General features: G+C 42.2%; 3 protein-coding genes across 3 annotated transcripts; 1 reads left to right on the forward strand and 2 right to left on the reverse strand.

Annotated features, from left to right (window-relative positions):
• Positions 1 to 15: 15 nt before the first annotated feature.
• Positions 16 to 7,830, reverse strand: tdrd6b (tudor domain containing 6b). Its single transcript, XM_084380581.1, has 4 exons — positions 7,570 to 7,830; positions 482 to 5,621; positions 312 to 370; positions 16 to 198 (listed from the first exon to the last, which is right to left on the reverse strand). Exons 2-3 carry the CDS (start codon positions 5,594 to 5,596, stop codon positions 338 to 340), a joined length of 5,148 nt encoding a protein of 1,715 aa, XP_084236707.1. The 5' UTR covers positions 5,597 to 5,621; positions 7,570 to 7,830; the 3' UTR covers positions 16 to 198; positions 312 to 337.
• Positions 7,831 to 7,947: 117 nt separating this feature from the next.
• On the forward strand, positions 7,948 to 20,813 carry smc6 (structural maintenance of chromosomes 6). Its single transcript, XM_084381811.1, has 28 exons — positions 7,948 to 8,034; positions 8,823 to 8,876; positions 10,298 to 10,452; positions 10,545 to 10,656; positions 11,652 to 11,757; positions 11,851 to 11,987; positions 12,910 to 12,971; positions 13,136 to 13,216; positions 13,328 to 13,429; positions 13,544 to 13,663; positions 13,910 to 14,005; positions 14,219 to 14,365; positions 14,473 to 14,561; positions 14,658 to 14,828; positions 14,915 to 15,093; positions 15,709 to 15,910; positions 15,997 to 16,111; positions 16,202 to 16,362; positions 16,497 to 16,632; positions 16,821 to 16,901; positions 16,996 to 17,166; positions 17,354 to 17,491; positions 17,706 to 17,851; positions 18,115 to 18,240; positions 18,348 to 18,453; positions 18,665 to 18,817; positions 18,952 to 19,049; positions 19,463 to 20,813. The coding sequence occupies exons 3-28, from the start codon at positions 10,312 to 10,314 to the stop codon at positions 19,548 to 19,550; spliced, it is 3,264 nt and encodes a 1,087-aa protein (XP_084237937.1). The 5' UTR covers positions 7,948 to 8,034; positions 8,823 to 8,876; positions 10,298 to 10,311; the 3' UTR covers positions 19,551 to 20,813.
• A 1,267-nt stretch (positions 20,814 to 22,080) lies between these two features.
• On the reverse strand, positions 22,081 to 27,900 carry vsnl1b (visinin-like 1b). The gene is made up of 4 exons (XM_084381812.1): positions 27,551 to 27,900; positions 25,587 to 25,753; positions 25,225 to 25,440; positions 22,081 to 24,023 (listed from the first exon to the last, which is right to left on the reverse strand). Exons 2-4 carry the CDS (start codon positions 25,746 to 25,748, stop codon positions 23,826 to 23,828), a joined length of 576 nt encoding a protein of 191 aa, XP_084237938.1. The 5' UTR covers positions 25,749 to 25,753; positions 27,551 to 27,900; the 3' UTR covers positions 22,081 to 23,825.
• Positions 27,901 to 27,933: the final 33 nt, after the last annotated feature.

Below are 27,933 nucleotides of genomic sequence, written 5' to 3' on the forward strand. Positions count from 1 at the left end.
CATTTTAAAAAACCCTTCAAGGATAGTGAGTTAGTTTATTGACACAAATTAACAACATGACATACTTGATTTCATTTAGTTTGTAAGAGTTGGTAAAAATTTCCAACAAGACAAACATGCAATTTCTTTTACAATAAAGGTCAAGACTGCAACTGTCACAATTGGATTTCCCACGTGGGCGTTTATCTGTGTTAAGAGCTGAAACAAACACAGATTAGACATTTTCACACGAGAACCTCCATGACATGTAAAAATTTCCCATTGTAGAGGAAAAATTTAATAATAAATAAAAAAAAGGAAATGAATCCTACCTTTCATTCCCAACTTTTTGATGCCTTTAATTCTCAAGATTCGTCATCCTCCTGGTCCACTAAAGATAAGAGATCAAATGGCATTAAATTACTAGTTAATATGAAGTTCAGTAAAAACAGTAACCAGACCTATAAGGTTTCAAGAGGTGAGTAAAGAAGAGTCTACTTACCCCATCCCACACCTCTACCAAGGTATTGCTTGTGTCCAGTCCTTTCCAGTGTTTTGCCATCCTTGTATTCACGACCACTCCCTCGTACCCTATTTCCACTGCATACTGAGGAACTGCAATCTCTGAATGATCTTCCATGTCGAACACTGTCAGTTCGAGTTGTTTATCAACCAGAAGATTGTAGAAGTCATCGTACGCTTCTTCATCCCAGGAGCCCTCGGCCTTAACAAATCCATCCAAAGAGCACAAAAAGGCCTGAGGAGCTGTGTCCAGCAGACACTGAGGCACTGGTCTCACATCCTTGATGTCCACATCACATTCATTTCCATAGTCGATAAAAACAACATGGAATGCATCGTCAGCTCTGTGGATTACTTGAGCTCGATACCACTGTTCATCACTGGAAAACAGAGCAAGGCATGGACTGCCAGGGCCAATAGTCTTGGGGAACATTACATCCTGCGGTGCCTGACCTGCTTCCTGAGCAAGCCTCGACACTTTGTTGAGCTCCTCCGTGTTGGTGTATTGACACCAGAAGAAATGAGGTTCTGCAATACAAGAGGCGTATACCATCTCTGTCTTGTGTTTGGAAATGTTTGGGTCCTTGTACATGCAAGTGTTAGTATTTCCCTTAGAAACCTCAAGATTTGGCTCTGTATTCATATGTCCATTGGAAACACTGAGGTGTGTCATGTTGGATGCTTGACCATCTTGGAGGAGAGTTTCTGTTTGAGGGTTTCCTATCGAAACACGCTCCTTGGCAACTGGTTTCCAGTATTTCTTCATTGCTGCATTTACATCTACTCCCTCGCACTCAATTTCCACTGCATACTGAGGAACTGCAATCTCTGAATGATCTTCCATGTCGAACACTGTCAGTTCGAGTTGTTTATCAACCAGAAGATTGTAGAAGTCATCGCATGCTTCGTCACCCCAGGAGCCCTTGGACTTAACAAATCCATTCAAAGAGCACAAGAAAGCCTGAGGAGCCATATCCAGCAGACTCTGAGGCAGTGGTCTCACATTGTGCATGTCCACATCACACTCATTTCCATAGTCGATAAAAACAACATGGAATGAATCGTCAGCTCTTTGGATTACCTGGGCTCGATACCACTGTTCATCACTGGAAAACAGAGCAAGGCATGGACTGTCAGGGTCAAGAGTCTTGGTGAACATTACGTCCTGCGGTGCCTGTCCTGCCTCCTGAGCAAGCCTCGATACTTCGTTGAGCTCCTCTGGGTTGGCATATTGACACCAGAAGAAATGGGGTTCCACGATACAAGAAGCATATACCTGCTCTTTATCGTTTTTGGAAATGGTTGGGCTCTTGCACGTGCAAGTTTTAGTATTCCCCTTAGAAACATCAAGATTTGTCTCATTGGACACAGTTTGGCTATCCTGGAGTAAGTTCTCCGTTAGACTGTTTTCTGTCGTAACATGTTCTGTGGCAACTGGTTTCCAGTATTTCAGCATTTCATCATTTACAATCATATTTTCACACTGTATTTGCACTGCATACTGAGGAACCGCAATCTCCGAGTGGTCTCCGATATGAAACGCTGTTACTTTGAGCGGTTTATCGACCAAGAGAGTGTAGAAGTCATCATAAACATCGTCATCCCAGGAGCCCTTGGACTCATCAAATCCATTCAAAGAGCACAGGAATGACTGAGGATCCTTCTCCAGCAGACTCTGAGGCAGTGGTCTCACATTCTTGATGTCGACGTCACACTCATTTCCATAGTCAATAAACAGAACGTGGAGTGTATCATCAGTTCTCCGAAGTACCTGAGCTCTATACCACTGGTTGTCACTGGAAAAAAGAGCAAGGCATGGACTACCTTGATCCAAAGTCTTGAGGAAAATGATGTCCTGTTGTGTTTGTCCTGCCTCCAGAGCAAGCCTTGATACTATGTTCAGGTCTTCAGTGTTTGTGTACATACACCAGAAGTAATCTGGTCCAACAATGCAGGAGGCATATACCTCCTCCGTCTTGTTCGGAGAAATGTTTGGCCTCTTGAACGTGCGGATTTTTACGCCTTCCTCAGGGCAAGAATGAAGGGAAAGTTGTGACGCTTCTGAGTCACTGCTGCCAACTTGTAGAAAAGTCTCTGCCAACACAGTTTGTTTTTCCTCAAGAATGACATCCAAATCTGGGTTTCTCCCTTTGTACAAAGTCTGTTCATGTTTAATCTCTGCTGCAAAGACATTGCTGATGGATTGTGAACTCATATTTAGCTCATCTCCAGCACACATACCATTGTTGCTATGGACCTCATTTTGTTCCACCTTCTTTAATCCTGATCCGTTCATGAGCTCTTGCATTAAACAGTTCTCAGTAGCATGTTTTGAGTTTTTAGAGAGCTGCTGGTTAGTCTCCTGAATGGGACGAGGCATTTTTTGTTGTGTCGTCTGTGAAATCAACCCTCTGACTTCTGCATTTACATTTACAGATCCATCAAAGAGTTCAACAATTAGCTTCCCTTTTGCTCCTTTGGCGACCACTGAAATGGTCAAACTATGCTCAATCGCACAATCTGCAAACCACTGGTTGACCTTCTGTGGCACTTCTTCAGGGACACCGAGCAGTCCAAGTGGAACAGCCTGCACAGGAGCAGACCTGGCAATACCTGCTTCACTGGGAAAGGGGCAAATATCAGATTCTCTCACAACCAGGGTTTGACCATAGTCCACAAAGTGCACCATAGGTTTTGGAGACATTTCTACTACTTGACCTCTGTACCACTGATTATCAGTGTATCTAGCAAGGCAAATGCTTTTAAGTCCAAGGGGGTGATCTGTGCGCTGTGTCTGGCCAACAAGTTGTTTAACATTGTCCATCACTTTTTTAAATATTTGGGAATTCCTGTCCAGTTGGCAGTAGAAGTGATTGACACTGTCTGAAGAGGTTACCCACACCTTTTCTTGTACACCCACCTCAATATTGTATGTGGAGTAACTGTATGATTGAGCTTCAGCTTGTGCACATCTCTTGAATGCACTATCGGATGGTGTTTCAATATCTACCACATTAAGCGGCAGACCTTCTTCATCAGACGTTACAGCTTTAACGATGCATTTCAACCCAAGGTCTGAAGAAGCGCCTGAATCCACAAACTTCTGAAACTCTGTTAATGCAGGATCAGACCAAGTGACAGCAGTGGGATTGGTGCGATTGTTTGGATTGAATAAGCAACACTGAAAAGCTTGTGCATTTAGCCGTAAGAAAGTTGGGTCAATGGGGTACACATCTCGCAGATTGACCTTCTGAGTTTGGCCATTGTCTATAAATCTCATGTCGACAACAGGGGACTGGTGACTTTCAATGATCCTTGCTCTGTGCCACATGTCATTGATTGGATTACGGGCGACAAAGATGGACTCAATAAGTGGCTGAGGGTGGACGGATGCATAGTGCTCTTGTAGGTCTTGCATGAGTCGTCTAAGAGAGTCCACATTCTCTGTTTTTTGACACCAGAACTTCTGAAGACTTTCAATGTTGGATACATTGACATTGACACTACTTCCGACAGTAAACTCATCATCATCACGATCGTTTTGCATCTCAGAGGGGAAACCTGATGAAAGATGTCCATTGCACTGAACTAGAGGGTCTGGATGTTCTGGACCATCTTCGATATTAATATCATCAGCACCAGAAAAAGGTTCCTCATCTGTCCAGCCATTGACTGCCAGGTTCTTCGTGTCTGGCAAAGTTTCTTCTTGTAAACCATCAGCATTTACATTACAGTTGAGTACATCCACACATTGTTCATATCCAAGTGAACTGAGAATTGATGAGGAAAAGGGTTCATTTTCACCATTTGAATCCGTTGTAGAGGGTCTAAAAAGTCCTGCCTTCTGTATAAAACAACTGTTTATGCATGTAGCATCATCATCATCTCCGTAGACAGTGATAGAATAGACATCTTGAGATACACTGTGGTGGTCAAACTTCGCAATGACAGTGCGGTGCAGGAGCAGTGATTTTAAGTGATCAGTCTGGTCTGTAGTCCAACCTGTGCCTTGATCTTTCACACCTTCAAGAGAGCAGCGATATGTGACAACTGGCATTCTCAGGAACTTTCCATGCAGTGGTTTGATGTCTCCAGCTGGGACTAACTCTGTTATTCCTTCATCCACATGAAAGACTTCAACAGCATCATCGCTAGTCATGTCTTGCTTTAGCAACGAGCGATGCCATCTGCCATTTAAGCCTCTAGCAGCGCATGCATCTCCACAGGTCAGCGGTTGCGCTTCTCCCAAACCGGAGCTGTCCTCATAGTGCTGGTGGATCTGTTCTGACAGCATCTTCACTGCCTTGGACAAAATTAGGAGTTTGCAAAAAATGTTCTCTGGATTAATTACCTCTGTCACGTAAAGACTTTCAAAAGTGTCAGTGAACAGTTCTGGGTAAAAGTATTGGTCGTGCTTCTCAAGTTTGCAACCAACATTCATACTCTGTTCCTGTGTTATGAGGCAGGCCTCAGAATCCTCTCCTTTGGGTAAATGAAGACATTTCAGTACAAGGGATTTAAACTCATCTACTGGCACCTTCTTTAAAACTCCACCCTTACATATGTGCTTGGAAACAATTGGTATGTCGAGGAGAATGATCTTGTCTGGCATCAGCACATCCTGAACTAGTCCCTTAAACTTCTTGCCAGGCAGAGACTTCAAAAACTTTGTGGCTCTTTCAGGCCAGTTATTCTCAAGGGAGACGAGATTTGCGAGTATGCATGGTTCAATTTCAGGCGGGAGGAGAAAACTGTCACTCTGGCCGCATGCTAAAGCGTCACTGGTGGTGGTATGGGGCCGTCCTTGGTCAATTAGAAAAACATTGCAAGTTTCACTTTGAATCGATACAATCCGAGCTCTGTGCCAGGTGTCACTGATGCAAACCAGGCAGAGGTCCCCTGGTTTTCCTTCTGATTCATTAAACTTCCTTTGAGGAATCTGAATTTCCTCTTTCATCTGCTCATAAATATGCTTCCTTCCATCATCCATGTTAACCCACAATTCCACAAGACCACATTTGAGGTTTAGGTTCACCCTCGTGATGAGAACAGGTACCTCTGATCCCGGAGATGGAAACCCAGGAATCGAACACATTTTGAAGCTCAGAGGTTAAATATCCCTGCAAAGAAAAAAATACATAAAAAAGTCCATTATCATAAAGAAATTAAGGGTGAAGAATTTCACCAGCACCAGTATCTTTCTTCAGAATTGCTTACTGCACCTTTGAGTGGTATGTTTACAAGCAACCAACAAGATTGACAAATCCTGCATAGTATGCCTTTAAATAATTCGCTTGAATTATCATTTAACTGTTTAAAATGGCCGACATATAATGCTAAGACATTAATATATCTTATTTAAGAAGTAAATATATTTAATTGATCACTACTTCAGTTGTTTAGCAGAATTTTGCAACACTGTCTCGCTGTGAAGCTCCAGAAATGTTTTGTGGACTACAAAACTTCACCTGCCTTTCCCTCAGCATGAGGGTAGATTATCTAGAGTAGATAATGACTGAACTGTAATTTCTCTTTGAATCATGTGAACACGTCAAACACAGGCAACCTGCGTCTGCACAGTGGAGCAGTGGTCACATGTGCACACTCCCCAAACGCTAAAATATTGAGATCTGTCATCATTTACATATTAACACTCATTAGAGAGATGATTAAACAGCTCTGTTAGCTTTAAACCAAACATTTTGAGCTACATTAAATTGGCACTTGGTGGACATCTGCTGAACATGCCAACGTTTAAACATATGAACTGGAATTTTAACTTCGAGCACTAATATGTCTCATTAAACGACCTCAGCACCCAATTAGTTGGAAAAGTAAATGAATAAATTCTGGTGATTCGCAATCATGTCCATGTTGGCCTGAGGTCTTCTTAAATCATCAGCTCATTTATCAGGGCTTGAAAAACAGTTATGTTTACCTTGGCTTTCCAATAAATTAGTTTAATAAGTTAGTAAGAAAAGTAGACTTTTGAGTCTCATTCCCAACTCGTTAAAAACTGACGCTTTGGGATTGTAGGACGGGTCGGTCACCATCCCAAAGCGTCATTATTTGACAAGTTGTGAATGAGACTCAAAAATAATTTCTTCTTACAAATAGGTCCTTTAGCTTCATATTTTTAATGTATTTCTACGTAAAACACTTTGAATTGCCTCGTGTCTGAATGGTGCTATATAAATAAACCTGCCTTGGTGCTCAGCATGATAAATTAAGGATCAAATGCTTAATAGTTGACACATGTTGCACTGATTCAGTGATCTTTACACTTAATACAAACTTTTGTGCTTCAGAAGAGAAAGATCTTCATTGACTGATTTATTTTATGCCTAAACAAACTAAATAAACGTTCTTTGTTTTTCATGACTGAATAAACTGAACAAACAAACTGACCTTAAAAGGACTTTATACAGTTTCACTGCGTATATTTGGCAGACCCTGCCAGCTTCAAACACTGTTTTCCTCTGAGGACAGCTTGTTTATCAGTTATGGAGAAAATAAACATTTCTGAAGTTTGAATCTGTTCTCCAAAACTACGTACGTTTTTGTGAAAACTGGACCAATTCAGAAACTGTGCAAAAACTTTGCTATTGGTTATATGAGACATGAGTTGATTAATCCTAAAAATAAGTGGAAATCCAGCTCCTTGTGCAAAAGCCTGGTGATGAATGTAAACACTCAACATTTCTTTTTCATAGATAGGAAGGAAGGAAGGAAGGAAGGAAGACAAATAGAGAGGAAGGAAGACAAAGGAAGGACAGAAGGAGGACAGATTAGAAGGAAGGAAAATATAAAGGCAGGTAGGATATAGATAGAGATAGATACTTTGACAAGGCTCAACAATGCACACGATTCACCTTTAAAACACATTTAAAAACATTTGAAACAGACAAAAAGGGGACTGTCGAAACAACAACTGGTAAAAACTGTTGAAGTGCAGTTTCTGTGATATGTTGTTCACGGTGGTTGCTGCAGAGGTAATCAAAGACTTCATCTCAAGCTATCATCTGCAACCAACCGGCCTAAAAACAAACTATCAGACTGTTTTCTCACCGTGCTCTCTGCAGACGTCTCATCATCATCACCACCACCATCGGCCTTCAGGTGCAAGAGGTGCGGGCGGGCGCTCACGTGCGGTTATAAAGGCGTTGATTGCCAAGACAAGACACCTGATGCAAGACCACCAGCAGGGTGTCTTCACTCATCCAAGTAGCTTACGTGGAGTCAGATTCAAAATGCTACGCGCTTTGAATGGCGATTTAAGTTTGCGTCGGGAACTTTCCATTCAAAACAAAACGTGGGCTTTTTACTTGTGGAGGCACGCGGACGCACGCACACGCACGCACGCACGCAGGTGGGCGGGGGAGCGAGTCACGCAGCGCAGCACGCTCTCGGTTCCGTGTTTGGGGGAGTGACGTGACACCCGCAACTGTCAGCTCACTTCACCCTCTCAGACCAGGAAGTCTCACAACGCCTCCGTCTGCTCATGGCCATGCTATTCCCGCAGGCTGCACACTGGTAGGAGACGTTTCCGACGAGCTTGTGATCATTTGTGTGAATAAAAGCTAGAAAAGTTTGAGGTAGTTTTTGGATCCACCTGCTGCTCTCTGCTGGCTGGACCTTTGTGTGCGTGCGTGTGTGTTGTGTTCAACAATGCTGCAGAATGGTGGGAAAACACAGCATGCTCAGCTGAGTTTGAAATAACTTGTAGATATCTGCTGGTTTAGAGCTTAATCACATTTAAATCCAATGAGTAAAAGCCTTTGAGGAAGGCTTATGAAGAGCCTGGTGGATCTTAATGTCTGTGTGAATCAGTTGGAGAACATTTAGAAACACACACAAAAAAAGCTGCAGTAAGTGTGTGTCTGCTGTTGTTATTACACAACAACACCTGCTGCTGCTGTGCTGTGCTGTGTAACTGCTGGTTTCAGGCCCGGGCTTCCTGGCTTCAAGACAACAGGCTCACATTTCTGTCTCTGCGCTCGCTCTCATTTAAAACTAGTTTTTTGTGATTGCATTTGTTCGGAGTCTATTCAGCGCCTTCAAATGTTTCCCTGCAGCAGCTCTGATGTCATATTTTTTGCTGGTGACACTGTGTGACGGACACAATTAGCAGCTGATGTGCCTTAATTTAAGATGTGCTTTTGTGAGTCTGCACATTAGAAGTAGTTGGGGATTAAATAGTCTTAAGTATTGCTTCCTGAGTCAATATGTGTCAGCTAATTGTTGCACTTTAGTTCAAAAGTATGTTTTTTAAAAAAAATGAATTATCTTGTACATTTTATTCACCACTTTTTTTTGTGCAGTCCATAGGTGGAAATATCAGGAGGGGGCACTACAGAGGAGCATTAAGGCCAGAGGTGAGGAAAAAAATGAGAGGAGGGAGTTTTTTTTTTTATTATGCACCTCAAGAAAAAAGTCTAAATGGCGAGAATAAAGTCGACTCTTCTGGTCCATCAAGTCCAGTTAGGGGAGCGACTGACGTTCGAGTCTACGGTCTCTCACATTAGTACATCATTGGAGTGTAACAATCTCCTCAAAGTCCTACTACTGATAACTACACTGTGTTTATGAGCTAAAAGAGCTAAAAAGTCCCCTTTTTCTTGCACCCCTGGCACATAAACTCAACCCCAACAACCCCCCCTGTGCTGGGAGAATAAATATGTGATTAGCTGCCCCCTGTGGGCACGGTTGGGTAACGTTACTTTAAAAAGTAACTTGTTACGTTACAAGATTAATGGCATGAAAAGCAACTTGTTACACTACTGCATTATCTACTGAGAAAAGTAACGCGTTAGAGTACTTTACAGTTACCAAAAATGACGGTAAAACCCCTTTGCGACTCGTAGATGGCGTGTAGCCAACTGTACATGTGCCTTTGAATGTATTGACCCTACCGCCATTTTATAGCCTTCTTTACGGCCCCACTATCTGTGACTCTGCAGCCTAATAACAGGAATGACAGACGCAATATAACATTTACAGCTGTTTATTTTGCTGACAATCTGACAGAGGTGTACAGTATTAGGCACAGCTGTTTCAATGAAAACAATACAACACTGCTCTTATAGCCGAGTATATGATGTTTAAAAATGCAGCTAATTAACCCATAAACTATGAGTGCTTACATAGAAACCATAACAACACAAATACAGTGAAAGTGCCTGTTCTGTTCTCTCTAGTTTACTTTTCTCCAAAGTAGTGATCATCAGTTCAGTTTTAAATGTGAAGGATGTTCGTTTAACGACTCACGTTTGTGTTTTCAGCTGCATTACTGATTTTATTGGTGTCATTATTTCTTTACGGCATTAGCTTAATGAGTAGGAGCAGCTAAATATAGCAGTTCACCTCAAAAGTACTTAATTCACTACTTTTATGTTGTGACTGACTGGTAGGTGATGTGCATTGTTTTGTGAATATGACTCTAGTTCAGTCTCCAACAGTGTGTGATTCAACTTTTTCCAACGGTCTAGTGTTGAAAAAGCCAACAAATTAAATCGTTATTCGTGATTTTGAATCACAATACATCTCGAAGCAACACCCAAGCATTGTGGTAATAATCGGGAGATGAACGTATCGGCCAAGCCCTGAAACTTACCAAAAAAACCCTACAAGCCTTACAAACTGAACTGTCAACTGTAAAAACTTAAACTGATAAGGTGACCTGTCAGACTCCCCTAAAGAGTCTGTCTGTCTGTCTCATAGTGAGAAATGAAATATGATGTGATGATCTGAAAGTACAGGCGTTAGTTCTGAGTCTTCCTGTTAATTCTATTTACAGTGACCTGTTTCAAAATGAGTAAGAGGAAAGGCAAAGCGATCGGTGATGTGACAGCTGTCAAGAGCCGCAGAGTGACAGCTGCGGGTATCGACGACGCACCAGATGATACAAACCATCAGAGACCCTCCTCCAGCAGCTTCTCTCTCTCTGCCACAGTGAGTCATTCCCCCACCAAGCACTAATTGTTTGTCTTTGCTTCTCACCGGCTCATTAACAGCTGAATATTGTCCTCTGTGTGTATTTCCAGGGAGATATCGGCCTCATTGAAAGCGTCACCCTCAAGAATTTCATGTGTCATCATTTGCTCGGTCCGTTCCAGTTTGGGCCCAACGTGAATTTCATCGTCGGGAACAATGGAAGTAAGAACCGGATCTCTGAATGTCATGAGATCCGCTGTTGACTCTGGCTTGTGTGTTTTACACGTCTCAATCCAGCCTGGGTGACAGATCCACTGTATATAGTCCCATTAAACAAGGCAACAAGTCCAGTGATGTTGGTCAAAGACACAGGACTGTATTTTATTTAATTTTATTATAGAGAGGTGTGCAGTAACTGTAGCGTGTTACCTTTAAATCACAGTAAAATGTACTTTTGTTACAGACAGACAAGATAGATGTACTTTATTAATCCGAGCTGGAAATGGCAGTACTTTATACTCACCTATTATACATAATTACATATACCTTATAACTTAATGCCTTATACAGAGTATATCAACTACATGACAATATAGTATGGATAATCTTTCTAAATTCCCTTTTCTTTTTTAAATCTGTGAAAACAGGTGCCTTCATTGGTTGGGTTGGTTAGGTAAAGGCAGTGGTTCCCAAACTTTTTCTCCTGGGCCTCTCTTTTGTAGATTTTCATGCTGATGGAAAGTTTCCTCAAAACATTTCTGGAGCTTCATAAATGAACAATGTTGCAGCATTCTCCTAAACAGCTGAAGTAAGATGGGGACTGTTAAAGCTTTAAAAAAACAACTGAAAAAAATATTGAAAGGCTCCAGAAGCCCAGAAATCCCAAATAGATTTCAAAAGGTATTACTTACACCCTTTTTAAGCTGCACTTAAAGCATTAGCACCCACTAAAGCACCCCACATCTAAAGCGGGTGCATGAGCCTGACCATGCATCGAAGCGTGTAAACGCTGTTTTGCTGTGAAGCTCCAGAAATGTTTTGAGGAATTTGTTTATTCAAAGATGACCCCCCTGATTTCTGCGGATGGCTGACTTGTATTTATTTGCATGCAATCTTTAGTTCTGCCTGTGAGCCAGCACCTTCTGTTGTATCCTTTCCATGCACTCATTTCCATGAGTTAATCCCTCGTCTTTGCCGTTTTCCGATTGAATTCTCAGGCGGAAAAAGTGCCATCCTGACTGCTTTGATTGTTGGCCTCGGTGGAAAGGCTACCTTCACAAACAGAGGAGCGTCACTGAAGGATTTCGTGAAGACCGGTGAAAAGTAAGTCAGTGTACATAATGTTTTATTCTGTAATTTTCACTACCAGTGGGGCACCGGTCCAAGAATGTCATTACAGTACTGTCTGCTCTCCAGTTCTGCAGATATAATGGTTAAGCTGAGAAACAGAGGACCAGATGCTTATAAAAGGGACGTCTACGGTGAAAGCATCTCAATCGAGCAGCGGGTCTTTTGTGATGGAAGTCGAAACTGCAGACTGAGGAGCAAAGCAGGTATGTTTCCTGAATAACGGATGTTTCCCAAGTCTTATTAAACCTTCACTTGATGTCCAGTAAACCAGACACACTTGGGAGTGAAGACAAAGCGCTTCAATCGGACCTGAGCTGTTTACATTCTTTGCTTTTGGACAAGAATTTTCCTCTATAAACTTACACGCGTGTGTTTTATATGCACGGCACTGTTTCACTGTTTTGTACCATCCGTGAATATATAAAATGGACATATTTACATTCACACGTGGAGTGATGTTTCTCATAAGTTGTAAATGTCACTGAGTCATTTTAAAAAAGGATGTTGAGCTGCACTTGCCAGCGTGCCAGTTGCTGATTGAGCTCACAGAAAGGTTTTACCTCTGAACACGGGCAGAAGGACTCGTTCTCAAACTGTGACGTGTGTTTAAAGATGAAGTATCTAAGATGTTTTTTTTAAATGTCCTAAAAAATTACGAGACTTTTCCAACACTGTTTAAAGAGAAATCCACAAGTTCACCAAAGGTAACATTGCGTTTCATTAGTACAGTTTCATTAATACAGCCTGATGTTAATTTTTTTTTAATTATGGTCCCAGTATGGGTAAAAAAAAGACTAGGTTACCTTGTGATTGACAACTCTCTATCATGGCATGTCCTCAGGTTCAATCATGATAGAGACGTAGCAATGTGTATCCTCCCCAGCTCCACCCTGTAGTGCAAATATGGTCACTTCTGGCTCCAAAAAAAACAAGATTGCATGATGATATTGTTATTTTAAGACACTGATACCAGAGAATGTTTTCATTTTAATTAAAAAAAGCATTTTAAATGATGAAAGTAGTTGTTTCTTTGCTGCTCGATGAATGTTGTGCCATTGAGTCTCATGCAACATCAGGACAACGGAGCCTTTAACCACATCAGTCGTCATCTCTCTTGTGTTTCAGGCATACTTGTCTCAAACAAGAAGGAGGAGCTGACGGCCATTTTGGACCACTTCAACGTCCAGGTACTGACTGTCATTTCTTTTTGCCCTGCAACTCTTTAACTTGCATTGAATGCACCATTTCTAACCTCTGATGTTTTTAAATGGAGTGATTATTTTAGCTTGTTGTGAACGCAACACAATTATACCTGAAGGCCTCAGCAGCACATTTGTTTCATGTGTTGCAGCTGGATAACCCAGTGTCCATTCTCAACCAAGAAATGAGTAAACAGTTCCTACATTCAAAAAACGAATCAGACAAGTATAAGGTACAACACTGCCTTATTATTTACGAGCTTTAAATATTTAAGATTTGACCCGTATTGTTATATAATATCATTTCCACATGTTGAAATGATTATTTTTGGCCTCCTCCGTAGTTCTTCATGAAAGCGACTCTGCTGGAACAGATGAAGAGAGATTACATCCACATCAAGCACACTAAGACAGTAACGAGGCAGCAGGTTGAGAGACAAGAGGAGGTACTGTGGATGCTCGCTTACCCACCGTTCATACGCATGACGTCACATGTGCAGTGTTTTCTTTTGCCGAAAGAAAATCGAATCATTTAAGCTCTCGCACATTTTTGTGTTCAGTGTCTCAAGGACCTGAAGCAGGAGTTTCTACAGAAGAAGGAGAGGTACGACAATCTGTCGTCCTTCAGTGAGATGAAGGTGGTGTTGGAGAATCTGAAGAAAGCGATGGCATGGTGTTTGGTAAGAGTTTCTCTGTCGGCATTGTATGAAGCAGATCACAACAAACATACATTTATTTTATTGTTTATCAAGTTTTATCTGCTTTCCTAAATAATTTAAATAAAAAATGTTGAAGAAGCATGAAAGTAAAGAAGAAAAGGAAGAAGCAAAACCAAAGAAAAAATGAAGGCATACATCGCCAAACATTTCCTTTGGGGCTGTAATTTCCAAGACTATAAATCACGGTTATTTTCATATTACTGTCAGGTCCGTGAGAAGGAGCAGTTTGTGCAGCAGTTAAAGGAGGACATTGAAAAGGAAGAGAATAATTACAAACATCAGGACAACCTTCAGCTCTGTCAGGTGAGTCACAAGTGCTCCTATTCTGTTAAATATATACAAGTCTATTTATAAATGTCGGAGCCCTTCAAACTATCACCGCCATATAAACCGACTGTCCTCAATTCACTTGGTGCATTTTAATGTTTACAATAGATGTCCTCGGTTGGAAAAAAACAACCTCTTCTTGCATCGAGATGTTGTCTCTAAAGGTCCTTTCTCTTATCTTTCACGCAGACGAGGGTCACACAAGTAGAAAAGAAGCTTCAGTGCGTCAAAAGCGGAGTTGACAGTCTGAGAGAGGAACAAGAGTCTCTATCAAGGGACAATCACAAGTTGAAAGAGCAAATGAAGACCATTAGCAAAGCTCACAAGGAACAGGAGGTACTGATTGGGAGTTGTGATGACCTGGTTTTGTGCAAACCTTTTTATTCTGTTCTCTGAATATACATCATTTATATCAGTGAAAGTGACATAATCTTTTCCCTTAGCTCGTTTATTTTCGGGCTCTGAACAAGCTCAAACAATCAGAGCAGGAACAAAACCTTCTCCAGGAGAAAATTAACAAGGCAAAAACAAGGTAGGGGAGTAGAAAGGTTTTTTAAAAAAAGCCTCTGAATGACATCTTTACCTGCATACAAGTACATGTGCATTTATGTTTTTCTCCACATTTTAGCGTGAGTCTTACCAGCGATGTGGAGACAGAGTATGCAAAACAGCAGAAGAAAATATCCGACCTGAAAGAGCAGCTCGCAGAGCTCGAGAAAACGTGCTCGCAGCTGAACGAAGAGATCAAGAACAAACATCAGGCACTCTTCAAAGGGAAGGAAGAGCGGGACAAGCTGAGGTACGAGAAGCGATGTTCGCTTTCACATGAGTGGATCTGCGTTCCACCTGACATTTCCTGATCAATCTGTCCTTCGCTTTGACTAGACTGGAGGAAAGAAACATCCACGTTTTGTGCGCGTCAAAACTGAAGAGGAAGAATCAGCTCCTCGCCAGTCGATCAAACAAGCTGAAGCGGTTTGGAGAGCATGTGCCCGACCTGCTGGATTCGATTGCTGAGGCGTATGCAAAAGGACGCTTCCTCAAGAAACCTGTTGGGCCAATAGGTAGGCATCAACGTTATGCTGGAGCTAGCAGATGGTTGGTTTATCTTAGCATGAAGACTATAAACAAGGGCAAACACCTGGCCTTGTCCAAAAATAACAAAATCCACCAACCGACGCCTCTAAAGCTCACTTATTGAAATGTCATGTCTTGTTTGTGTGTGTTCAAGCCACACCTTGTGGTTCTGTAGTGGATTATGAGCCGGGATAGTTCTTGTCAGTGACATCCTTGAGTCTGGCTCCATCGCCGGTATTTAATGAGCTGGACAGAGCAAGGCCTGCTGTTTCTCCCTGTCTCTAGTCTTTATGCTAAGCTACGCTAACCGGCTCCTGAAACATATCGACTTGGAGAGTAGCCAAAATGGGCTCCAGACTGGGCCTTTCAGTTTTTTAGAGTTATTAGCGATTGTTTACAGCTAGTTGCCACTAAATCCTACACACTGGACCTTTAAATCATTTTCTATTTTAACTATTAAAGTATTAAAGAGGTATAAAATGACTGACTGTCCTCTGAAAACCCCACAAAGGACCATTTGGTTTTGGTTTACTCACACAGTCAGTTTCCAGTAAAGCAGTAAATTCAGTTGAATTGTGCTGACAGTCTGTGTTTGCTCTCAGGGGTGTGTATCAGTTTGAAGGATCCCATGTTGGCTGTAGCCATAGAGTGCTGTCTGCGGAGCTTCATGAAGGCTTTCTGCTGTGACAACTACAAAGACGAGGCGGTCCTCCAGGAGCTGATGTCTCACTATTATCCAAAGGGCAGCAGGCCGCAGATCATCGTCAGCCCTTTCTCTGAAAAAGTTTACAATATTCACGGACGGTCAGCAGCTGCAGCATCTTCACATTTGTTGTTGTTGTTTCTTTCGAGGCACATTGTAAAACTTGATGTTGTTTTCCTTTTTGTAGGAAAGCGCATCATCCAGAATACCCATCAGTGCTGGACATGATCACAGCGTCAAACCCGGTCATCATCAACTGCCTGATCGATATGAGGGGAATAGAGTCGATTCTGATCATCAAAGTTAGTGTCGTTATTGAATGTGGAGTCATTTTAGGGATTGATGCTGGAAGTTTTTGTCTCATCACCATCTGATCTGCGTTTTATCGAAAGGAAAAAGACAAAGCGAGGAGGGTAATGCAGCAAGGACGACCGCCTAAAAACTGCAGGGAAGCCTTCACTGTAGAGGGAGATCAGGTGTTTCCAAACCGATATTACACCTCCGAGTTCAGCATGGCCAAATATCTCGGCGGGGATATCGAGACTGAATTAAGGTAAATACGGCTGTTTTTGATGACCGTTGATTTGCAACAAGCAAAAGAAAAAAATCCAAACAAGCATATATAATGTGCTGCATTTGTGGTAAATTTTCAAGCCTGCTTTAAAAAATCGATCCCGTCTGTCATAGTATGTTGGAGTCCGACCTGGAGAATCACAAGGCTCAGCTGTCCAGGTTTCAGCTCCACGTGACCTCTGTGTCCGACGACATCGTGAGCATGGAGAGCCAGCTGAACAGCACCATCATGACCCTGAAAAAGACACTGGTCAGTGAGCCAGCCAGCAGCGGCTGGGTTAAATCTAACACTGATACTGTTTACATTTTCTTTCTCTTTCTTTCTTACTTTTTGCATTTTTATTTCTATCCCTCCTGTTCTTGCTTTCTCTCCTTACATCTACATTTTTAGGTAAATTGGGAATTATTTAATTATTTTCTTTCATGTTTTGAACTCAGGCCTCCGTGAATCAAATCAAAGCGTCGATAACCGAGCTGGAGACTGCTGGTGAGGACCAAATCGATGACATCAGCTCCTTGGTGATCATTTAGTTTTTTACTTGCACACCTTCTAAACAGACATAAGTCTTCTAACGGATTATGTAAGTCTGATATCTTCAAATACTTCTTGCAGGAGGAAGTTGCCCAAGAGAACCGGCAGAAGATAGAGGCAGAGAAGCAGGTTGTTCATGAGGCAAAGACGGAGCTCGACAAGCATCAGAAAATGGCAGAGGACGTAGAGTCGGAGTACGCTTCTGTTCGAGAACGGATTGATCAGCTTCCTGATCACATGGAGCCACTGAGGGTACAGGAACGCTTTGATGTATCACGTTGGTTATACGTTGGTTGTCACGTGTTTTGACCCCCAGGGCCGCCATAGTTTTCAAACCTTTTTTGAACTATGAGTCGTCTGATCCAAGGGTGATGGCTTTTAACCTGTCCTCAAGAAGCAGTGATGGTGAAATTGATTATTGCTGTGTGCTGACCCTCAGGATGAGCAGATGAAGCTGGAGACTGAGTGCATGAAACATGAGCGAAACCTGAAGATTTTAGAAAACAAGCTGAAGACTCATGAAGACAACATCCAGGCTATGAAAAGTGACCTCACCCAAAGAGAAGAAGAGTTACAGGTAACAACAGCTGTACCTAATTTTTTTAGTTAATACACCTCATGCATTGGAGGCTTTTCTAGATACGCTATGTATTATAGATCACACCCAGTTGTTTCACTTGAGCTATGCTAAGCTAACAGTTAGTAAACTCACCCATAGAGAGGATTTACCTCCTCCAGAGTACCGTGGTGTCTTCAGCAAAATGTCACCAGACTCTCACATGTGATGACAGGAATATGTGGCCAAAGCCACGGAGATCAGTCCCGAGCGGCAGCAGGTGACCGGCAGCACCAAGAGCATCGACACGGAAATCACTCGGCTGAAGAAGAAAATCAAGGTGTTCGAGAGCAGCCACGGCCAGCACGAGCAGGTGGTCAGGTGAGAAAAGATTGAGAAGCGACCTTCTGTCTTCCTGTGTCGTTTCTCTGGGTTTCAGCTTAAGTTATCACGTCAGGCAAAAATGTGTTTCTGCCCACCGAGGTTCAGCTCATCCAATCAGATTTCTCCTCCGCACTGACAGTTTATCACTCTGTCAAAGTCAATCCAATCTGCCCGTTGGCCATCACTAAATCATCTTCTGGCCTTATTCTGGAATAAGAAAAATTGAGGCTATGCCATTTTCTGTCCTCTGTCCTCATTAGGGAGTACGCTGAGGCGCTCTCTCTGTACAGACAGAAAACCAACCAAGTGAGAGATCTGCGGAGGTTCATCGATCGACTCGATAACATCATGTCAGACAGGCAGAACAGATACAAAGTAATGCGCAGGTAAAAAAAAACAAACAAACAAAAAAGGTCTGCTAAGTTTGATAAAGAAGTCAGAAACATATAATTATTGTGGAACGTCCTGTTTTTTCTTCTTCTTCTTCATAAAGGTCCCTCTCCGTCAGGTGCAAGTTATACTTCAATAACTTTCTGATCAAGATGAACTGCTGTGGCTCGATGGTTTTTGATCACAACAACGAGACGCTCTCAATCTCGGTACGTCTGTTTATCTGTTGTTTTTTACAAAGTACTTGGACGATTTGTTGGCTTTGTGAGATATTTCATTGCAATATTCACGTCATATTGAAGTAACAAGACAGTTTCAATGTCTTGGACAAAAAGCTGTAACCCGCTACAGGCCCTTTCTTTCTTATTTATGGAAAAAAAACACTAGATAGAAATAAAAACACACCTCTTCTGGTAAAAGGTGAAGCCTCCGGGCCGGGAGGAGGATGGTGTGAGTGACATGAGGTCGCTGTCCGGCGGTGAACGCTCCTTCTCCACTGTGTGCTTCATGCTCTCGCTGTGGGAGATCACTGAGTCGCCCTTCCGATGCCTCGATGAGTTCGACGTCTACATGGTGAGCAGAAATATGAGAAACACAGTGTGATCTTGCACGCTTACACAATTAGTATGAAGCTTACACAACTTGTATGAAATTGTGTAAGTGTGACTCTGACTCACTTTGATTGACGCCTTCATTTTGATGTGCAGGATATGCACAATCGCAGGATCTGCCTGGATCTCCTTCTGGAGCTGTCGGAGCGGCAGCATCTCCGACAGTTTGTCTTCATCACTCCTCTCACCACCAGGTGACGCTCTAATTTATGTTTAAAATGTATTATTAGCTAATTTTTGTTCGTCCTTTTACCAATTGGATTTAATTAAATAATTAAAATACTCATTTAAATGCACAATATGTAATTTTTCTGGCGCTATGGGTCTCTCAAACAAAACAATAAAAACTATAGTTTGAAGTTGTGAAGTAGTGTGGGATTATGGGAGCTGAAGTCTTTTTATATATACAATAGTAATGAGGTAACGATACAAGCTAGAAGCTAGAAAGATGGCAGGGTCCGCCACATATAAACAAAGTTAATTTTGACGGCGCCCACTGTCTTCTCAACACTTTTAACTCCTGGTGACTCTCTCTGCTTTTATCAAGACTTTATCCACCGCGTCATTATTCACTGATTCGATGTTAATCGCGCTTCGTCTCTTTCAGTAATCTGCCCAAAACCCGCCTCATCAAAATCCACCACCTTCAGGATCCAGAAAGAGTCCGGAGTGAAGCCAGGGAGGACGACGTTTGAGCTGAGCTGCAGTGACGGGAACATCTGGGATGTTTGAGACCGGTCACTGTGGTGTAACTTCAGTATTACTGGCTGTGCTGTTAAATGTCTGTCAGTTAACATTTTACTGTTGTGGTCACTTCCCTCCGGGGGCTGTTTCTGGACGAGGGGAAGACTGAGGACGCTTGATTAGTTTGTCAGATGAAAGAAAAACATAAATACAGCTCTTAGGGTTGCAGCGATATACCACTTTAAAGGTACACTGTGTCTGTGTGTAGTGTGTACTGTCTTACGGTAATGAATTGTACCGTAGTGTTTTTAAAAAATATTTCAAGTTTATATCGAGCTTCACGTCTGTCAGGACACGATATTTTTTAAATTATTATCAAGCGTTTTTGTTCTAACTCACATCCCTTCTGTTTTCATCGTGGGGTCATTTTAACTGACAATTAGAAATTCGAATGATTGTATACCGTGATATTTCACAGCGATATTCTCTGAGATAGTTATTGTAAAATCTCATGCAACCTGTTGTAACTCTTATTTTTAAAGGTGCTCTGTGGAGCTCGTGTGTTGTGCTGGAAGCTGGTCTTTAGTTTATGTAAGCAGACTCCATTTCTAAATAATGTTAGCTATTGTTGCTCTCTGGTAGCGGAGCAAAGAGAGGCACTGAGGCAAGGCACTCGAGAACGTACATTAAGTCACATCCTTTGGACTGTTGCGGAAAATCCAATCCGAGTCTTTCACAAAGAAATCGACAGTCCAGCAGCATTAAACAACTTCAACAAATCGTCTACAGGCTTGGAAAGGCAGCCGGGAGAGACGGGGAAGGTCTCATTTTTAACATCACGTTACAGTCCGCTCACATGTGGACAAAACTGTATTTATCTCATTGGTACTGGTGTAACCTGCAGCAGTGAGTCCTGGTGTGCTATAACTGCGAGGTCACGGGTCGGATTCTCTCCACAGCAAAAATCATGTCATTACAGTTACAGTTTGCGTGCTAAGTGGCGTGTGCACTGCACCACTTTTAGGATTGTCTTATTATGGTTTTCTGTTTTATCCTCAGCGGGTGTGATGTATGGCACTGACTGGTCGCGTCATTTTAACTTTTACGTGTTTTTTTAGGAAATATTCAAAAAATTGATATGAATGTGTGTTTGAATCTTTGGAGTTATGTCTGTTTCGTCTCGTAATGTTGTAATGAAGCAAATTATTCAAAATCATATGCAATAATTTGATTATTTGTCATGTGAGTTTACTAAACATGTGTTTTTTTTTTAATTGACAGTTTCTTTAAAAGAGTTACAGCCAAACTGTTGTAACGGTTAACTGTGTTTGTCTGTCTGTCAGTGTGAATACTAAGTTTGCTTCACTGTACCCACTGACTAAAGATGATCATATCTGTGCGCTGTGACAGCCCAGTCACCAGGATATAATGTTAGTGGTTAACATTTCTGCAAACCACAGATACATCCGAGGTTGACATTTGTACCGAACATGGCATACCACACTCACATTATACGCTTATTAGCGGACTTTCATATCAAAACGGGCTATTTTTCACAGTAGGACGTGGTTGTGGCGACCTAAACGGGTATTTTAAGCCAAACTCTGATGTTTTCCCAACCATAACCAAGTGCTCAAACCTAACCAAGAACGAAAAATAGAAAATTGAACCGAAACAAATGTAAAGCTGCAACATAAACGTATCACTTATCTGTGGTTTTGCAGAAACGTACTTATTCTGGCGGCTGACTCGGCTGTAATATGAACATGTACACTATCACCCTCCAGTTCTCTCACTTGTAAAAAATGCTCATCTTGCTGTAGTGTCTGTAAATACTGTAAAGAGTCATGACCCTTTGTTACAATCAACTTTGAGAAGAAACACTTTTGTATCTGTCATATTTTTCATACATACAGAGCTTTCCATTCATGCTGTCGTCCCTCCAGCCATATCCAAACATTCACTCGACGCAGTCTTAAAGGGGAATTCTGGTGTTTTTAAGCCTGGGCCCTTTATTTACAGACTTAGCAATGTTTTTGGAATCGGTACGGTAGATTGCGTCAGTCTTTGGGGCAACTCTGACAAAGCAACGTCCATTAAAAGTGCTTGTTTTTGCCACTGACAGGCTGCGTTTGTGATTGTCAGTGTCTGACAACATTACAGAAAGGATTGTTATGGTGACAGACGTTTTTTGTTGAATCACAAGATCCTTTTTGTCTCGCTGAATTGGAAGTCTCGCTCTGAAATCTTGCAAGAGTTTAGTAGTTGCAGGAACACGACGGTGGAAGTGTGAGTCAGAGTTGGAGAGAGAATTTAATATCAAAGGTCATGGCTGATTATTTAATCAATTCTGACAATCTAGATGAGGCAACAACTGCAACAACTCACTTCTTGCGAAGTTTCAGAGTGAGACTTTCTTGAATGAGACAAAAAGGACTTGCACATGAACAAAAGGTCTTGGTCAGGTTTTAAAATATACCAGAATTCCCTTTTTAAAAGCAGCGTGGCCTTCATTTCCATGAATTACACCGGTAGACCGAGTCTTTTGAAAAAGCCTGGTGATGGTTTATTCAGTTTAATCACTACAGAATTATTTTTGGGTGCAAGACATGCCACATGTATAAAAGAATACAGTCACTTGTATTATGATTTTTCATATTTGATATAAACATTTACTAGACAAAGAATCTGACATTAGTGACTGGACTGAAATGTATAAATTAGATAGACGTTTATAATAATGTGAGGGGTTGGTTTTCAGTTATGTTATAGACAGAACAGTGAAAAGCTTCTGCAACCTCCACTACTGTAAGTGGACTACAAGCAGACACTCAGTCCGTGCTTGCATAGCCTAGAAATGGGGAAGCAAAACTGTTGAAAGAGAATTTCCGCAACAACTTTAATCCATCATCACCATCATCACCCAGCCGCCGTCTCACACCGAAAAACGCTCTTTCAAAAGCTTTGTCGAGCACCTCTCTCGAGGGTCCTGCGTCTTTAATGATTGTTGCGAACGGACTAGATTAGAAGATGAGACCTTTCAATAAAAAGTTTCTCCTTTACAAAAAAGTTTTATACGTAGGAATGCAGTGTGTCCCGTAAACATATAAGAGGCTTTTTCCCTTTTTTTTTTTTTTTTTCATTGCTGCATTGGAAGTGGAGCCCCTCTCGCAAGGTCCCCGGCCTAGAGAGCGAGCTCCCAGCAATAAAGGTCAAAAGCCAAGACTGTCGTCATTTTGCAGTGCTCTTCTTTCTGTAAACATGTTGATATGTACTGAGTTCAGTTATTTAAGTCTAAATCAAATAAGCAGCCTGAAAGAGAAGCCAATTGTGGATCATCGTGGGGGGATAATGAGTGAGTACTGTGCCTAATAATGGAAGCGGTAATTTTGGCCTTTTTCCTCTAGATTAAGCGGCAGCAGTAGAATAAATTCATCAAAGGAATGTTGCTCCGTAAATATATTCCTGCTCATCCCAGAAGTCACTGAAGTGAAACATAATACGATGTTTATGTGAAAGCTCTTCCTCGGAGATTAGCCCACAACCGCAGCCCAAATATAGCTTTCGAAAAAACTCGAAGTGTCACACATACACGTGTATCGAATGGAGGGAAGCATGCTCCCACATTACTGGAGGTGAACTAATGGAAGTCTGATGAGTCACATACTGTACATCCCATGCAACAATACTAAATGAATTTCCGGAGGGTTTCTCTTTTATAGCCACCTAAAGATGCAAAAGGTAAGAGATTATATTTTTTGACACATAATATATGCATGCAAAGAACCTACTCTTCTTGGTTCCATCATGTGAAAACATCTGGAACAGACAGGAGCCTCTCTATTCTCCAAGAGCTCAACAAGTCTGGGTAGTAGAGACAGTTACAATTATCATAGGAATTATTGTTTTGTTACTATTATGTAAAGCGTACAGTAGTTGCAGCAGTCAACACTGGGGGATCCTAAATACTGCAGGAACATAATTTAATGCAGTGCTCCACTGATATACAAGCTAGGGTTGAATGAGAATGTATAGGGTTACTGTGCACAAATCACATTGGCATGTTTTGAGATAGAAATGTATGATATCTTATAGCTATATTCAAAATTATTCAGCATTTGACATTCTCATGCATACAACCACAAGAAGCGAGTCCATTGAAAAATAGTCCAAGCATTGTTTTTTTTTCCTGTGGAAATGGCAGAGAACCTAATGAGACATTAAAACATGTGCTGCTGTCCAGAGTGTGTGGATTACAGACGGGGAGAGGAGCGAGCAGGGAGGGCTCACTTCTGCATGTCACACTGCAACAGGAGCACGATGGACGGGTCGCTCTTCGCCGCCTCCTTGAACTCCTCCAACGAGATCTGGTCGTCGTTGTTCTTATCCATTTTGCTGAAGATCTTGTCCACCCGCTGCTCTGGTGTCAAACCATCCTCGTTCATCTTCATCATGATCACAGTGCCCACCATTTTGTAGATAGCCTGTGGGTGAGGCGCAGCGAGAAATTAGACTGAGGATTGATTCTTATGTAATCCTGCGAAGAGCCCACATGTGTTCATTTGTTTATAGATGTAGATCAGTGGTTCCCGACAGGTACTTGTGACATGGGAGTACTTTTGTTGTTGTTGAGGAGCACAGGGAACCCTAAACTAATTAAAAAATAGACTTTATTTTAATATGTTAACATATTGTTGTAAAGAAAAACAGTATTACAGGTTGGTGCGATGCTAATGGTCAATTTACAACATAAGCTGCCTATAAACTGAGTCACTTGACACCCTTTAACATTACATTTTGTAGTTAGGAGTGCATGAAAATTAGCTAGCAAGCAAGCTGAAAAGTTATGGATAAATGTTTTAATTTGTTTGCTAAAAGTGACGAGTAAACAATTGACATGGTAAGCAAATAAAATAACGTTTTAAATTGGCAGTTAATCGATTTGAAACTGTTAGCTAAATGTAACAACAGTTTAAATTGTTAGATTAAACATTTCATTGCTAAAAGTAAGTAACAGTTGACACTGCTTGCTGAAAGTGACAGATAAATGTGTAAAATCGGTAGCTAAAAGTAGTGGATTAGCTCACAGACAGTTGAAATTGTGAGCTCAAAGTAACAAATAATCGCTTGTTGTTAGATAAAAGTAGCCTGAAGGATTAACAGGTGAGATTGTTAGTTTAAAGTTGAACCTAAACAGTTGAAATACATAACAATAAAGGCTAAATTTGCCACTAAAAGTAATAATATGAGTGTGAACTTGACCAATGTAACCTAAACGCTGACAAACAACTGTAACAGTAACTGCTTTTAAATAATGGAGAGTGTTAAATAACATGTACTTTATGATCCATTCATAAGAATAAATTAGGAAACCTGACAGAAGATGCCAGTAAAAGGGCCAAACAGGCCGGGAACCACTGATGTTGACGCATAATAGTACACGCCATATTTATGAAGACAGGAATTGTCAATATGCTCCAATATCACGAAGACATATCAGATTTACTATACTGATTGTGTTTCCAGAAATGGCACAGTGTAATTCAATACGACTGCAGTTTTGTCGTTATGAAACCGGCTGTGCTGAAGGCAGTGCAGGTGTGCGGGAGGCTGATAACAGCGACCATAAAAGCAGAGCCAGTCCCCTGATGAGCGGCTGCTTAATGACTCGATAATCCCCCTTACCTCGATTATCTCCAGCATCTCCACTCTGGTGATTTTGCCGTCACCATCCAGGTCATACATGTTGAAGGCCCAGTTGAGTTTCTGCTCAAAGCTGCCACGGGATGTGATGGACAGAGCGCAGATGAACTCTCGGAAATCAATGGTCCCGTCTCCGTTCTTGTCAAAGGTTCTGAAGGCGTGTTGTGCAAATTTTGATGCATCGCCGTAAGGGAAGAACTGCAAATGTGGGAGAGATGTGTTCAATAATTCAACCGGGGCTTATGAAAGACTTTGCGGCGATAGCACTGGTTTTAACAGCCGAGGCGATGCAGACAGAAAGGCTCTGACAGATGTGAAGAGGAGAGGCAGGGGTTCACACAAACCTTGACATACAGCTGCTGGAACTCCTCCAGATTCAGCCTGCCAGTGGGGCAGTCTTTCAGGAAGCCTTTGTACCACTGCTTCAGCTCGTGTTCATTAAACTCTGTGCTCTTCACCAGATCCTCCATCACCTCGGGAGTCAGCTTGCTGTTCTGCTTTCCCATGGTTCCTGTGGTGCAAGAACACGTGAATAATGCATTTATCTATGCTTGAGCGATGGCAGTATGAGAATCTCTAGCACTACCTTTTTTTTCTTTTTTATTTTACGTCCTCTTCAATGACTACAGAGAGTAAATGTGTGTTTTTTGGGGGGGAGGGAGTAGGCAGCAAATATTTCCCTGGTGCTCCTGTTCTATTTCTGTCCACTTCAGCCTGCCTGTGCCAGTCTGTGGCCCCTGTGTTGCTCTGACCTGGATCATCGCTGTCACGGCAGATCCAGTTCATCAAATGTTTCGATCGGCGCTATCAAGTTTCCACTGCAAACACTGTCCTATAACCTGACAATGACAACAAAGCCTCGTACTAGAGGGACCACTGCGCTGAATCCAGAGAGGAGGGATGCAGGAGCCCACAGGAGGCCTGCTGTAATCTGGATCAGAAGGGAATATAGCTTATAACCGTGCGGTGTGTATATAATATAGCGTTTAAGCCAGTTGCGGTGCAATCCACAGACCAAATCAGCCTGGATTAGTTTGCTATCCACACTGAGGGGCCTCAGTAACAATCCTGACAACTTGAGCAGCCTGTCAGAAGCCCCAGATTCATTAATTATTGACTCACAGCGTGGCAAATGACATAAAGTGGCCAAGAATGCGTCAATCCTCAATCCATAATTTAACAAAATGAGACAGCAGAATGGTATTTGCACGTCCAGGCTGCACATTGTGGGAACCTCCACCTCTTGAGACCAGCATATGGTCCACATCTCTGCAGCAGCAGCAGCAGCAGCAGCATGACAGCAGGCTGGACAGCTCCACCACACACACAGACAGCAGCAGCAGCAGCAGCACTGCATTGGCTCGGGCCTTCCACAACAAACAGCAGAAATGTGTGCTGCAGCCAAAATCAGTGCAAACCACTGCCTTTAATGTGCACAGGCTGCTCGGCATATAAAAAATCCCGCCGAGCATGATTGGTAATTATAGGAAGCGACTGTGGGTTTAATCTCCAAAATAGGCTACAGTGAATGACCTTGAGGACAGAACATTTTGCAGGAAGATGTCATAAACGGGAGCAGTTTTGCGCTCAGAAAAACGGCTCGACATCAACTGCGGGTTTTTTCCTTTAGAGGAACACCCGCCTCGTGTCGCTCGGGCCACAGGTATGAGGGGGCTTGTTCGGCCCGAGCAGAGGCCAACAGATGCTGCTTTTATTTCACGCTTTGGGCAATGACATCCCGAGTTAATGCTGTTAAAGCTAACCGCCTCCTGTGAGAGCAGAGAGGAAGCTGCTGCTGCGGCTGCATTCCGATGGAAACGACGCAGTGAGAGTATTTCCAGATCAGATCCCACCATCCTGCACCTAATGACATCTCTGCATGCGCATCGGGGCGTAAAACGTGTCCAAAACACCAATTTCATAACCAAGACCTATTTTTACAAACAAGACAGCTCCCTCGGTGCCACCGCAGAGCCACATCACAGGCCCATGAAAGCCAATTAAATGCGCAAATCTCGCTGTCAATTCGTCAAATGCTCTCCTCGGCGCCCTTATTTCATGTTTTTTTTATCGCTTGTTTCCAGGCAAAAAACAAAACAAACGCAGTGGCTTTTTATTTTAAGGGATGCGCAGGTGCCCGTTGTGCCAACCCCCCCTTCTTTTTCTCTGCTCGATCCCATTCATTCAAACAGGAGGAAAATATGAGAAAAAACACTGCGTGACACATTCACATAAATCATCCACCGCCCGCTGCACCCATAATCTAAATAAATGTAACACATGACATCTGCAGGCAATCACTTCTTACCTTGTTACAGCCTCTGTGGTGATTCTCTATCGGGATAAATCTGCTCTGGCTTTCTGCAAAGTACAGAAAACCCTCTTCCGATTTGGAAACGTTTGCCCAAAAGGGGATTATTCTCAACACAGCTCGCCTCCTTAAAAAAAAAACACCCCGCTAATGAAATTTCTGGATTTTCCCGACGTTATTCCAGATGAGGCGCAGCAGGGACCGATCCCACGCCAGTCTTTGGTTATGCGACTACAGGAGCGCGGCGTCACCCGTGTGCATCACAGCCTGATCATAAGTTCACTGCTGCTCTGCTTTGGCTTCAGCTGGATCCTGTCACGTTATAACAGCATCCTTCATCGTGATGAGGATGGTCAGTCGGGATTTTTCATCAGCACAGG

Source organism: Pagrus pagrus (assembly GCF_965226575.1).
Source record: "Pagrus pagrus genome assembly, chromosome: 18".
NCBI lineage: Eukaryota > Metazoa > Chordata > Actinopteri > Spariformes > Sparidae > Pagrus > Pagrus pagrus.